Source organism: Symsagittifera roscoffensis, chromosome 2 (assembly GCF_963678635.1).
Source record: "Symsagittifera roscoffensis chromosome 2, txSymRosc1.1, whole genome shotgun sequence".
Classification (NCBI taxonomy): Eukaryota; Metazoa; Xenacoelomorpha; order Acoela; family Convolutidae; genus Symsagittifera; species Symsagittifera roscoffensis.
This window is the reverse complement of record NC_087063.1, coordinates 34,790,389-34,803,914: the sequence shown is the minus strand read 5'-3', so window position 1 is coordinate 34,803,914 and position 13,526 is coordinate 34,790,389. Positions and strand designations below refer to the sequence as shown.

General features: G+C 35.0%; 1 protein-coding gene across 2 annotated transcripts; it reads left to right on the top strand.

The window, feature by feature from the left end:
• The first annotated feature begins 7,608 nt into the window (after positions 1-7,608).
• LOC134839349 (uncharacterized) lies at positions 7,609-11,267 on the top strand. 2 transcript variants are annotated; one of them, XM_063854862.1, is made up of 4 exons: positions 7,610-8,048; positions 8,433-8,677; positions 9,668-10,363; positions 10,661-11,267. In XM_063854862.1, exons 2-4 carry the CDS (start codon positions 8,527-8,529, stop codon positions 11,032-11,034), a joined length of 1,221 nt encoding a protein of 406 aa, XP_063710932.1. In that variant the 5' UTR covers positions 7,610-8,048; positions 8,433-8,526; the 3' UTR covers positions 11,035-11,267. The 2 variants fall into 2 exon arrangements, with proteins under 2 accessions (XP_063710931.1, XP_063710932.1); XM_063854861.1 differs by having other exon boundaries at positions 7,609-8,677.
• The last annotated feature ends 2,259 nt before the right edge of the window (positions 11,268-13,526 follow it).

The window sequence follows — 13,526 nt, the reverse complement described above, 5'->3', positions numbered from 1 at the left end:
TTAACCTGTCCTTCTTGTTTGACCCTGATATAATCATTCTCTCCGATGGAAAAATGTTCTTTCATTTTTTAAAAAAAATTTTACTCGGAGACTATTTCACTCTTACTTTTTTTATTAGCTGCTACAATGAAACGTTTTGACATGGCGCAGCCAGCAGAATCGAATCAAACAAGAGAGGAATACCTCAACTGTTGCAGAATCATACAGTGAATCGACCCATTCCGTGGGAAATTGGAGTGATCTCTTTCAGCTAGCGGTGAGCAGAAAATAATGTAGATATTGAAAATCTTTCAAAAATTTTCGGGTGTCGAGAACAACCGGTTTGAATTTTTTGATCTTCTGTTTTATTTTAAGCGAGTAAAGCGAGCAAGCATGCATGTTTATGCTTAATTTAGGCCGTTTACAAATATTTATTTCAGCTTAATTTTAGTTTTACTCAATATAATTAGTTTTTGGAAGCCATTTTGAAATCAAAATTTTTCAAAAATTCCAAAAGTGTCTGCAAAAAAAACCAAAACCAAAAATGTGATATTTTAAAATTTTTAAAAAGATTTTTGTTTTTTTAGTCATATTTCTTCAAAAACTGTTATTAAGTTTGCTCGTTTTACTACTACTATCGGACATGCGCCAATAGTATTTTTTTACGTCAGATACTTTTATCACACCATGCAGAAAAAACGGCACTAAATTGAATGAAAAAAATTTTGCGTTTTTTAGGACTATCGTTGGAGTATTATGCGCAAGTTGCACGTTAGCCGGTAATTCTTGTTTTTAAATGTACTGTGGTTGATAATGCAGGAAATTGCAATAAAGAATAATATTTTGAGTTGTATAAACTAGAGTTTGTTCTGAATTATTCTCCAAGAATCAATTAAACTGAATTTTCATGGATTTTTTTTTGGAAATACAGCTTAACGGCTTAAAAAATTCTTCTCACTCACATAAATAAGAGCAAAAATTGTTTTTTTTTGTTACAATCATGATAAAAATTTGTCACTATGGTACATGCGAGTGTTTATTTACAAAAACTTTTCATTTGAAAAAAAAACTTTTGGAGATTTAAGATTCAAGTTTTAAAATTCACCTCCATTTCACTACTGCTTACTAATAAAAAATATCCTCAATTGATATTCCGCAGCAAAGCAAATTTTGATGAAGCGCCTAGTAACGGATAACCCCTTTTGGTTGATGATAAATGAAAAGGCGTTAATTCTTCTCAGGCTAGTTTGTGGTAGCTCTTGGGCAGTCCGCTGATTTTTTATTCCTGAAACCATTGAGCACTCATCATGATAGACCTCAAACCAGTGACTTTTGAAATGAAGAACAAAAAATTACAACTTTCAAAGTTTGCTAAAATTTTTAACTGGTCCTTTTTATTTGACCTTGATTTGTTCATTCTCTCCGATGAAGATAATGCTCTTTTTTAAATGTTTTAACCCTGAGTTTTATTTGACTTAGATGTAACAAAAAAACATGGTATCGTGGCGCAGCCAGCAGGATCAAGACTAATGTACTCTTCACTTTTTTCTTTTAATCGTAAATAAGTAGAAATTGCTGTGACACAGAAACATTCGATCATGACGCAGCCAGCAGGATCGAATCCAACATGAGAAGTATACCTCAATTTTTGCAGAATCAAACGGTGAATCCACCTAATCCGTGTTAAGAGTAGAATGATTTCTTTCATATACCGGTGATCAAAACAAAAAATGAAGACATTGAAAGTGTTTCAAGTCCGATAACAAGAAACCACAACAACCTCCCGTCTTAGAAAGTTCGACGGTTGGAGAATCTTAAAACCAAAAAAACCGCGAGGCCTGAGAAAAAGTTTCGCGGACAAAAATTATTCGACGACGAAGATATGGCTGCAATTAAGACTGAGATGAAACGCTTTAACGAAAAGCGATTGGATATTGCGAAAAAACAAATTACCTTAGATACTATATTTTGAGCTAGAATGAAAGCGAACGATTTCTCGGACAAAAAATCACGAGGGTCAAAATTCTTCACATTTTGTTCAAAAAGTTTGGAATCAATTGGCCACAGCTTCTGTAAAGAAAATCAGAGTCACATTCGAAAGACACGAACTGGTCAATCAAAAACAACGCGAGAGAGCTCCACAACTAAGTAGATTCAAAAAGACAGGCTAAAAATTTTTCTCAAACTTTGACAATTATAACTTTGTTGTTAAGTAGCCCAAGTGCAAATTCTTCCAAAAAATTTGATGGCTTGGATTCAAAATTACACAATTGGGCGTTTCACCATTGGTAGTTAAAACCAAAGCCATCAAAAACATCGCTTTCGCAAAAAATCTGCTGGATCATCCCTTGGCTCAACAAACCAGTACATTAAATTTGTGCCAAACTAAAACCTTGGGGAAGCTCTTTAAGCCCACTAAACAAAAAAATTATTTCCAAGAGAACAATAGTCAATCAGAAGCAATGGAAAAAACTCAGCAATAAATTGTCAATTTGAGGAAAAAAAAACGACTTTAGACGTACAACTCAACACAGATGCATCTCATAAAGCACTCGGTGCATCTTTCGACCAATTACATGAGATTCATTGGAAGACCGTTTCAATTGCCTTAAGGTTTCCAAATGCTCAGAAAATAAAAAAATCGATAAAAACAATTAGAATCTATAGAAGTTCTTTCGGCAAAAGAGCAATACAAAATTTATCTCTACGGTTCCGATTTTGAAATTCTTAAAGACCCCAAATTTTTATTCTGCGCTTTCAACAAATCTTGGAAAGAAAACTAATCAGAGTAGACTAACAAAATGGAAAATGGTTCAATTGAATTCTTCCTTGATTTTCTGTATGAAAAACATAAAAAACACCAAGAATTTGTGGTAACAACAATTAATAAAAATTAAAAAGCGATTATATAAAAGATTTAAAAAAATATACTGCAACGCAATTGCTTCAGTTTTGAAAATTTCGGATTACGCAAGATTACCTAATTACCTACCAAATAGCTTCGGTTTTAATTTTTCTAGCCTGGTTTCTTTCAAACTATCACTAGGAAAAAATGGCACCAAATTGTGTAACTCTTGTTGTTTTCTTTTGAGTTATCAAACTTTGACTTTTAACTTGACTTTTGTTTTTTTTTTAAATTCAATTTCTATATATTTTTAATTTTTTATCTATTGCTTCATAATATCTCCTTTTGATATTAAAATGGTAAATGCTGTAAAAATGTCTAAGAACCAAAACGTAGTTAATTCCTCTACCGTTGGTATTCAAATTTCCGTCGACTTTCTGCTTCTATCAGAACACGAGAAACTGATTCAAAAACCGTGAAATTTTGATGTCACTGGAAAGACCCTTGAATTAAGTTGTCTGTTCATCCTTAAATTTATTGCTCTGCTTACAGAAGAAGATCGTATTAACTCGAGGTCGTACTATTTTGTCATATTGCCGTATTTCCCGATACGAAAGGAGCAGTTACTTTATTAGTAAAAAACGTAGTAAGCTAAATGTTTTTCTGTTAAGGGGAATGTTGTGATTCAATGTTTTACTAAATCAATCTATCCTAAAAGTTTTAACTGATTTTTTTCATGTCAGCCTGATATGTTCATTCTATCCGACGGAAAGAATGCTCTTCTATTCTTTATTGTTCTAACTTTGAGATTAATTTACTCTTTAGCGTTTTATTCTTTATAAAATAGAATTAGCTGTAACAAAGAACCGTTTTACCAGAAAAAAAATTAAATGAAGAATCATGAAGTCAAAAATATAGTCAGTTCCCATTGAAAAAGGGATAGGAGACAGACTACCCTACATTTTAAAAACACTCCACCTCAAGGATTCTCCTTCAAAGTCCATGTAAAGGTAACTTTCTTCGGAAAACAAAAAAGCATTAATGGAAACTCTTTCTAGAAGAAAATGAACCAGAAAATTATGAGGTCAAGTAAATTCACGGTCAAATTATCAGAGGTAAAAATAATCCGAAAATCAAATATCGCTTTATCAAAATCAAAGTCGACTCATATTTGCACCTCTGAGGGAAAGCATTCGTTCGCATTCGTCTCCTAACCATAATGCTGAATAGATGCCAATCGGAAAGCTTCAAAAAATGACAGACAACCATTTCCCGCTAAGAAAATTAATTCTACCAAAATTTTTTAGCTTGCGACGAATTATTAAGCATTTTTTCGGATACATCGGATTTTAGTGATTGGAAATAGATAGCTGGAAGTTTTCCTTGTACAAATGGTTAGAAAACTTGCCGAATCCCACTCTCATTCGGATTTCATCTTAGATAAGGCAATGTCTGAGATTTCAGAACGTGTTCTTCTCATGAAAACTCCTTCTCCGGTTTATCATATCAGTATAATCCTGGCACAACCAACGACCATTGGTGACCAAAAGCATAATCATCACACTTTGGAGACCAAAAACCGACTAAAGAGAGCAAACCAAACACTGTCACTCCTTCGAACTTTCAGAATTCAGACCACTCTGCTGACACTTCGGCAAGCTTTTGTAAACTCCTCAGACGAAGTTACAACAGGACCAAAGACAATTGCTACAAATGGTAACAAAACAATTTTGCGCTGCTCTGGTCGTAATGCAGGCCCGATTAAACTTTACGGTCAAAGAATGGTTATAGATGTTATAGACCAGATACCTTAACATACTGGATCCTTCGGAGACCTTATCGCCTTGAATCCTACACCGCCGAACGTGATTGACCAACCGATGCCATCACGTATCCTTCGGACGACTTGGATACTCAATGTACTCAGATGACATCCTATCCCTATCCTCAACTGACCAATATCTCAGAATGGCTATAAACGAACTCGACGATACGATGGACATGTAAAGCGAACTATTTGATGCAGAAATAGAAAAACTAAAACTGGGCCAAGCCGAAAACTAATAATTTTCGATAGAAAAAAAAGACGTTATATAAATTTTTGTATTTTGCTTATTAAATCAAATTTGTACCATTTTAGGGGTATATTTTCTTTATCAATCATTCGTTTGTAATTTAGTACCACTTTTTCTTCTAGAAAATCATTTTACTTATTTCGACGTATTAACTTATTTCCCGTGAGGAAAAGAGCAGTTACATTGTTAGTAAAAAACGTAGTAAGCTAAATGTTTTTCTGTTAAGAGGAATGTTGTGATTCAATGTTTTACTAAATCAATCTATCCTAAAAGTTTTAACTGATTTTTTTTTATGTCAGCCTGATATCTTTATTCTATTCGATGGAAAGAATGCTCTTCTCTTCTTTATTGTTCTAACTTTGAGATTAATTTACTCTTTAGCGTTTTATTCTTTATAAAATAGAATTAGGTGTAACAAAGGACCGTTTTACCAGAAAAAAAATTAAATGAAGAATCATGAAGTCAAAAATATAGTCAGTTCCCATTGGAAAAGGGATAGGAGACAGACTACCCTACATTTTAAAAACACTCCACCTCAAGGATTCTCCTTCGAAGTCCATGTAAAGGTACCTTTCTCCGGAAAACAAAAAAAGCATTAATGGAAACTCTTTCTAGAAGAAAATGAACCAGAAAATTGTGAAGTCAAGTAAATCCACGGTCAAATTATCAGAGGTAAAATAATCCGAAAATCAAATATCGCTTTATCAAAATCAAATTTGACTCATATTTGCACTTCTAAAGGAAAGCTTTCGTTCGCATTCGTCTCCTAACCATAATGCTGAATAGATGCCAATCGGAAAGCTACAAAAAATGAGCGACAACCATTTCCCGCTAAAAAATTAATTCTACCAAAATTTTTTTAGCTTGCGACGAATCAATAGGCATTTTTTCGGATACATCGGATTTTAGCGATTGGAAATAGATAGCTGGAAGTTTTCCTTGTACAAATGGTTAGAAAACTTGCCGAACCCCACTCTCATTCGGATTTCATCTTAGATAAGGCAATGTCTGAGATTTCAGAACGTGTTCTTCTCATGAAAACTCCTTCTCCGGTTTATCATATCAGTATAATCCTGGCACAACCAACGACCATTGGTGACCAAAAAGCATAATCATCACACTTTGGAGACCAAAAACCGACAAACGAGAGCAAACCAGACACTGTCACTCCTTCGAACTATCAGAATTCAGACCACTCTGCTGACACTTCGACAAGCTTTTGTACACTCCTCAGACGAAGTTACAACAGGACCAAAGACAATTGCTACATATGGTAACAAAACAATTTTGCGCTGCTCTGGTCGTAATGCAGGCCCGATTAAACTTTACGGTCAAAGAATGGTTATAGATGTTATAGACCAGATACCTTAACATACTGGATCCTTCGGAGACCTTGTCGCCTTGAATCCTACACCGCCGAACGTGATTGACCAACCGATGCCATCACGATTCGGACGATTTGGATACTCAATGTACTCAGATGACATCCTATCCCTATCCTCAACTGACCAATATCTCAGAATGGCTATAAACGAACTCGACGATACGATGGACATGTAAAGCGAACTATTTGATGCAGAAATAGAAAAACTAAAACTGGGCCAAGCCGAAAACTAATAATTTTCGATAGAAAAAAAGATGTTATATAAATTTTTGTATGTTGCTTATTAAATCAAATTTGTACCATTTTAGGGGTATATTTTCTTTATCAATCATTCGTTTGTAATTTAGTACCATTTTTTTCTACTAGAAAATCATTTTACTTATTTCGACGTATTAACTTATTTCCCGAGAGGAAAGGAGCCGTTACATTGTTAGTAGTAAACGTAGTAAGCTAAATGTTTTTCTGTTAAGAAGAATGTTGTGATTCAAAGTTTTATTTAATCAATCTATCTTATAGGTTTTAACCTAGTCAAGAAGCATGTTTTTTTTTCACAATGGGAAAACTTCATTCTAGTTGTGGAGAAAAAAACTTCAAAATGCGATTTCAACCCTGTTGCTCACTTTTCTAACCTTATTTTAACAAGTATACTCTTCCTTCACTACGAGCAGACTTTGCATGTTGAGAGATAAATCTTATCTATTAAGATATCTTTTTATCTCTTAATTTACCTCTTCAGCGACAATTACTTTGGATAAAACCGAACGACCCAAATCTGCTTAGGAGCTCAGTGGCATTCCAACGGGGTGACCTCAATACCAACTATTGAACCCCTTTTTAGCCTAATTAAAAGGGACACTAGTAGATTTAATGGTTACCCTCAAGTGAAATTTCAAAACCTACTGAGGAAATCCTGTTTTGAAAAAATGAGGCGATTAAACTGCATTTGTTACGTTCGAGCAAGATCAAAAGCTAGACAAAATTAAATTATTTCGCTTAACTAAACAGCTTGAAACAGTTCGTGCATTCATGTAAATTTTCCGGTAAATTGATGAAAGCAAGCAATTTAGCTATTGATACTAAAACAAAATCATTCAAAAACGTCATCATTTTTTGATATTAAAACCTGAGAACTTACTCGATGAATTTTTTTACTGCAATTTGTAACTTTAGAGCCCTCCTTTTTTTGTAACTTTAGGTTTCTATAATGGGCTCCCCTTTAACTCTTCCTTACCATCAAGTGTAACTCTATAGCCCAATTGTGGGTTAAAAGTAGTCATATTTATTCATCGCAGTCCCGTTTATGGCCTCTAATGTAGATAAAGAGTATATTATTGCCCTCTCGAGAAAGCCGCTCGCCCATTCAAATCTAACAATGAAATAATTTTATTTCTTCTATCGCAAAGCCAACAGGTAATATTTCCGAATAGGTTGGTCAAATTGTAAAGAGGAAAGGAAAAGTAATGATATCAATCAGTTAGTAATGTCTAGCGGTTATAACAAAAAGGAAAAATCAGATTCAAGAAGTTGGACAATTTTTCCCACTACTGTGTTGCAATGAATAGGCCTCAAGCCCTCTTGTTATTATTGTTGTATTTCTCTAATTTTTATTCAGCACATTAACCCGCGTAGTGTTTGTTTTATGCCCGCTCTTCTCATTTTTATACCCAATTTCAATTCAGGAGAGGAAATTTTGTGATGCGTCAATTTCAATTTTACAATTGAGCCGAACGGTCGCCTTGAGCCCGGCTTCCCAAAACGCTACCCGGTTGCTTAAAATCCCCTGACATACTTTGTTAGTTTAGCTTGGGAGCATCTTCGGCTTTTTCTTTTCCCTTGAAGCAAAAACGGATTAGGTAATGCATTCCAATTTTTCCCAGTGGAATGAAGACAAACTTTGAGAATTGACTTGGTTGTCTAACAGAGAAGCCGCATAAATATCACAGAATAAAAGGGCGAGACCTTCCTTGCTTAGCAGCCAATAATTAGCATAGAGCTACGGTACAGAAACAACTCTGACTAACATTACATTTACATAAGGTTTAATTTACCGGTGAATGGAAATAACTACCAGTTTGATATATAAATTAGTTTCCAAGTATTGTTATAAATCTTGCTCAAGCTAAGACTTCTTATTAAAAAGTATGGACAGTTCACTGTACGGACTGCAAGGCCGCGTTCTGAGTTTCGAGGAGGCGAGGAACTGGTTTCTGGAACACAATGCCAACCGGGTGGCTCCTTCTCTGATGTACAATAGCGATGAAAGGAGGAGGAACTCACAGACTACCCTGAACACCATCCATAATTCTGTGATCAGTGTGCCCTACCAGACACTGCCCACTAGGCAGAGAAGTTTAAGCAGAGAGGGATCGACGAACAGACCAAAAACACTTGCAGGTAAAGTTAATGAGCTGTACCTACTTTTATCTGGCGGGAAAAAAAGAAAAGCCAGCATTAGGGGTGTTTGTCAAAAGAGGGTTGTATCTCAGTTAATCAAATTTGATGAATCTAAAAGCAATCTTACTATCATTTTTAACGCTCATCCAACTTTTCAACAATTTTTACAAAATTCCTACATTTTAGATTCTCGAAAACATTTTTCAGCATATTTAATAAAATAACTTTTCAGCAACTAACAACTACAGATATTTTATTGCATTAATTTTTTTACACCTGCCTGACAATAGCCCGAGTCAAAATCATTAGCAACTGTTCGAAAAAAATCTCTGAAGCTCAAAATCTTTTTAGATTTATGTTTTCAACAATTTTTTTGAAGAACTTAGCAACTGAACCCAAAAAGCTTCTGGAGTTCATCTTGCAACCTTCCCAATTAAGCTGCCTGAAAAAAGACAGTTTGAGAGCAATGGATGTTCCCTGTATTGCTATATGTTCTTGTTAAAGTAGATCCCTGTTAAATATCAAATTTTTCGTTACCAATTAGTCGGAAACAATTAAATGAGGATACACAGGCCTCCCGTAAAAAGGGCAAAACGTTTCTACTCTAACGCCACATGGGGAACGGTGTCAACCTTTTTAGCACGTAAAAAACTGATAAAGGTACTGATTTGTTCTTGTTCACAGCATTTGTTTACTTTGGTTGAGCATAACCAGTTTCTGATTGATTAGTGACGATCATTACCTGTTTCCTTTGTATGCATGTTAAAATTTACCATCAAAATTCGATCCATGCGGTCTGAATATTAAATTTTGGAGCCACTCGCTCTTTTTAGAAATTGGTAGCGTGGATATAAAACGGTAGCGTGGATATAATATTACCCATCTGACGCCTGTCTTTCTTATGTAAATCTGTAATTGACATTCTATTCCAGACCACATGCAGCATTTTTCAGCCCCATTTTGAACCTCACTTTCATTTCTAGTTTTTAGGTAGCTCCTCCACATTAATAGCTACTGTATCTACAAACACTACAGCGATGTCTCCTCCATTTCCAGGCCAGACAACTCAGAAAGTACGAACTTTAGCGGCCCCAATTCACGTGGATAGCTACGTCCCCCTGGATTCAAACTACTTGGCTATTGAATCATCTATCAGTGCCAGCGAGCCTGAAAACGAAATCCAAACTTATTCCCAGATGAGCTCCATGTTCTCCAAAATTTCCATCTTCGCGAAAGAGTTTCTGGATGTTATTCTTAATTTGCCCAAAATTTTTCTGATTCTTCTCTTCATTTCAATTTTCATGATAGTCTTTTCGATATCAATGATTTTCTGTCTTACCGTTATTTGGCCGAACTCTGTGAGCTTAAACCCGTACGATGCGTTCAATAGAAAAACTCAAAATGAAAGCAGTTCATTCACTACTCCTAAATGGTCAGACCAAATTGCTAGTCCGGCTAAAAATAGCGACTTGACTTCCTACACTACCCCCTCATCATGGGGGGTCAGAAATGACAGCAATTCGATACCCCTGGTGAAATACGAGCATCTGCCCTTCATTGGGTCGTGCAGTGTCAACTGGACCCGTATTTCGTTCACGTGGTCCTACCACAACTCAATTGGGGAAGAAGTGAGCCTGAAGGAGAAAAGCATAAAATCACAGCTCAAGTTTTTCTGCTTGCTAAAAGGTAAACTGGCTCTATTTCTATTGTTGTTTTATTTTTTTCAGAAAATTTATGAAAAGTTTTCATATTCCGCTAAGTTAAAGTTTCGGTTCAAATTTCTTCGAAACAGAAATATTGACCAAAACCCTCCAAAATCAAGCAGCAAATAGAGGAAAAAATCTGGTGAACATTTTTTTTTTTGATAAATATATCTAGTCAAAATTTTAGAACTGAAATTGATGCTTCCGGCTAAATTTTTAAAATGAAAAAGTTGTTTATCTTATGAAGTTTCTCGGTAGCCACAAAATTTATTTTGTGTAGTCGTGTTGCGAAAATACGAATTGACGAATGCAGAGACAGTGCTGCTAGCCTCAAACGCCGACCACTTCGAGTACTACCGAGGGGGGCCTGGGGAGAGACACGGAAACAACGTGTTCTTATTTTCCCTCTCGCCCTGCTTCACAAACAACACCTCAACTGCATTTCCTTACGTGGCAACTAACAAACACCTCAGTCCTAGCTCAAATTACTCATCACTTCTCGTGGTGGCAGGTCCTCTGCACAAACACAAGTACGAGTGCAATTCTTTGTACGATGTGAATGATTTCAAAAAATCGAACGTGTTCGCAGAAGAAGTGAGGAAGAATTATGCGATGTTTATGGACATGTGCGCGAGTACTTGCGCCGGCACTTAATTTTCCGATAACTATGTTGATCCGAGTTTCAAATTAAAATAACTAAAATTAGACTCTTGTATTACTCTAGAAACGTTTTGAAAAAACTCAGATTGTTAAATTTTGTTGATTTATCTTAACTGTGCTAAGTTATGGGTGTGATCGCGATCTGAGTCTGACAACACGGAAGTTGGTTCCAATTTGCATCAGTTCCTATCTAGGGTTCTCGAAAAATGAAAAAATAAATAAAAATACGCAAGCAATATTTTATATTATCTTTCGAAACAAAAATGGTTTCTTAAAAAATATATTCGCTGTCTTTTTTGTTCGGATCATTGAAAATGGGGAGGAACTTTGCATTCGGGTGTGTTGTGTTTTAGTTTTTTAAGCAAAATCAGGTACCACAAATAATCATCGGACTGAGTTGAATGATATATCATTTTAACACCCTTTCAGCGGGATTCGAACCACACTAATAAATTCTCAAAAAAACAATTCTGGTCAGTTTTTTCAAGTCAGTTTTTTTCAAAAAATTTTGCCCGGTTTGCCCATATTACTATGAATGTCAAATATGACTAAATTATAGTTTTATGTCAGACCCTTTTCTCACACCACGCAGAAAAGCTACACTAGTTTGAAAAATTTTTGTTTTAATGACTATGGTCCAAACATACTGTGCTACATGCACAGTAACCGGCTATTCTTGTTTGTAATTTGCTTAGACTGCAGCTTATCAAAACTTCAGCTAATTGGATGATCAAATTTTGCGGTAAGACTTAGTTAATGACCAGGCTGACACTTAACTTAACTAAAAAATTTCATCAATTGCAATTGAACAATGATATAAAGTTCGCTGATTAAATCTGAAACGATAGTTCTAAGCGTTATTTTTAGACTAATTTTGCAAAATTTGCCTAGGAAAATTGAACTGAAATTGTTCTCTTCTTTGGTATAGTATTTAGCGACTGTATCATAAAGACTTCCAATTTTCCCTCGCAAAAAAAAACCACGCTGAACCTGGACAAAGTAGCCCAAAATTTCTGACTGATAAGCATCATGGATAAAATTTTAACGTGGCATAAAATAGTCCACCGTTTCAGGCGAAAAAGCAATTGCCAAAAAAGATCACATTCTAAAAATAATGAAAGTCATGCAAGAAAAACAGAAAGTCATGCAATCATTATTGATCTTAAAAAACGTCCGAAACTCATGAACGCATGATCGAATACTTTTTCAAAAACTGGAATGCTATGGTTACAGAGGGCCAATATTTGAAATAATCACAAGCTACTGAAGTAATCGGTGTCCTTAAATTACAGAAAATGTTTCAGATCTTCGTTCATTTTAGTTTTTGGAACTTGTTGCGTGCCGTAGTTTTGCTGAAGACGTCCCGATGTCTTAAATTATAAGTGTTTAATTTGTTGCTCAAAAATGCCTGGGCTCTAAAGTAAGTAATGCCTTCTGAGTTTTGCTTAGTTACAACAAAAATATATTTTTTTACTGTACCTGCTCTGTACTACCATGCCAATCGAATAATGGAAAATCTTGCTAATCCAAATTTCAAGGTAAAAAAGGGGTACAGAAATAAATTGATCTTTTCAATGTAACATAAGCAAAACTCAGAAAACTGCCTATTTTGCAGCCCATAATTCAATTCAAGTATTTTTGTATAAACTAAGTTTAACGCTTATGACAAAAAATCTATTACAGATTTTAAATTTTTTTTTAAAATGAAGATCCAAAAAATTAAAATATGCGAAAAAGTTTTACACGCTGTTTTTCTTTAAGAAACAGTAAAGCTGTAATTCAAATTTTAAGACATAACCATGCGAAAAAGTCTAGCTAGCGCATTTCGACGCTTATGATTTACCAGCATTTGAAAAGAATAATTCTCAAAAATTATACTGAACTTGAATATAAAATTACATTCATCGAGCCATTAAAGAAAATGAAGATGGCTGAAGTTCAACTTTAACGCATACTTGTCAACGGGCCGATGTTTTCACTTATGTCAACGGGCCCCAACGGGCCTTACTTTTATTGACTAACCAATGTTATGTTTCAGTGCGCACTGTACAGCTTGCAGTGTGCTAAACGACATGACTTGAAATGGTTTCCATGGCTTTCAAAAAAGGTCTTTATAAATAAGTAAAACAATTAATTAAAATTGTTTTGAAACAAATTTGTTTTTTTTTACCAAAAAAGCAGCAACGGGCCCCAACGGGCCGATATTTAAAAAATTCCCTGTATTATGGCGGCCCGTTAACAAGTCTGCTTTAACGTCAGTATTTGTCAAATTCATTTCGAGATTTTCATTATTCCGAGCTGTGATTGCGACTGAAAAGACAGCAATCAACCCATCTAATTGATGATAAACCCTATAATACAACTTGAGGTTGTGGAAAAAAAATTGAAATAAAAAATCGATTTTATTTTCAAACCACTGAATTAAATTCAGGCCATAAGACTCATTCAGGCAACGAAAAGTTCCATTGCGTCCGCGCTTTAGTCTA

What these genes read in the sequence shown, in the direction of transcription:
- LOC134839349 (XM_063854861.1), top strand. Translation starts at nt 8,425, where the DNA reads ATGGACAGTTCACTGTACGGACTGCAAGGCCGCGTTCTGAGTTTCGAG. An exon ending in CAGACCAAAAACACTTGCAG is followed by an intron (nt 8,678 to 9,667) that starts GTAAAGTTAATG and finishes TCTAGTTTTTAG; the next exon opens with GTAGCTCCTCCACATTAATA. An exon ending in GTTTTTCTGCTTGCTAAAAG is followed by an intron (nt 10,364 to 10,660) that starts GTAAACTGGCTC and finishes TATTTTGTGTAG; the next exon opens with TCGTGTTGCGAAAATACGAA.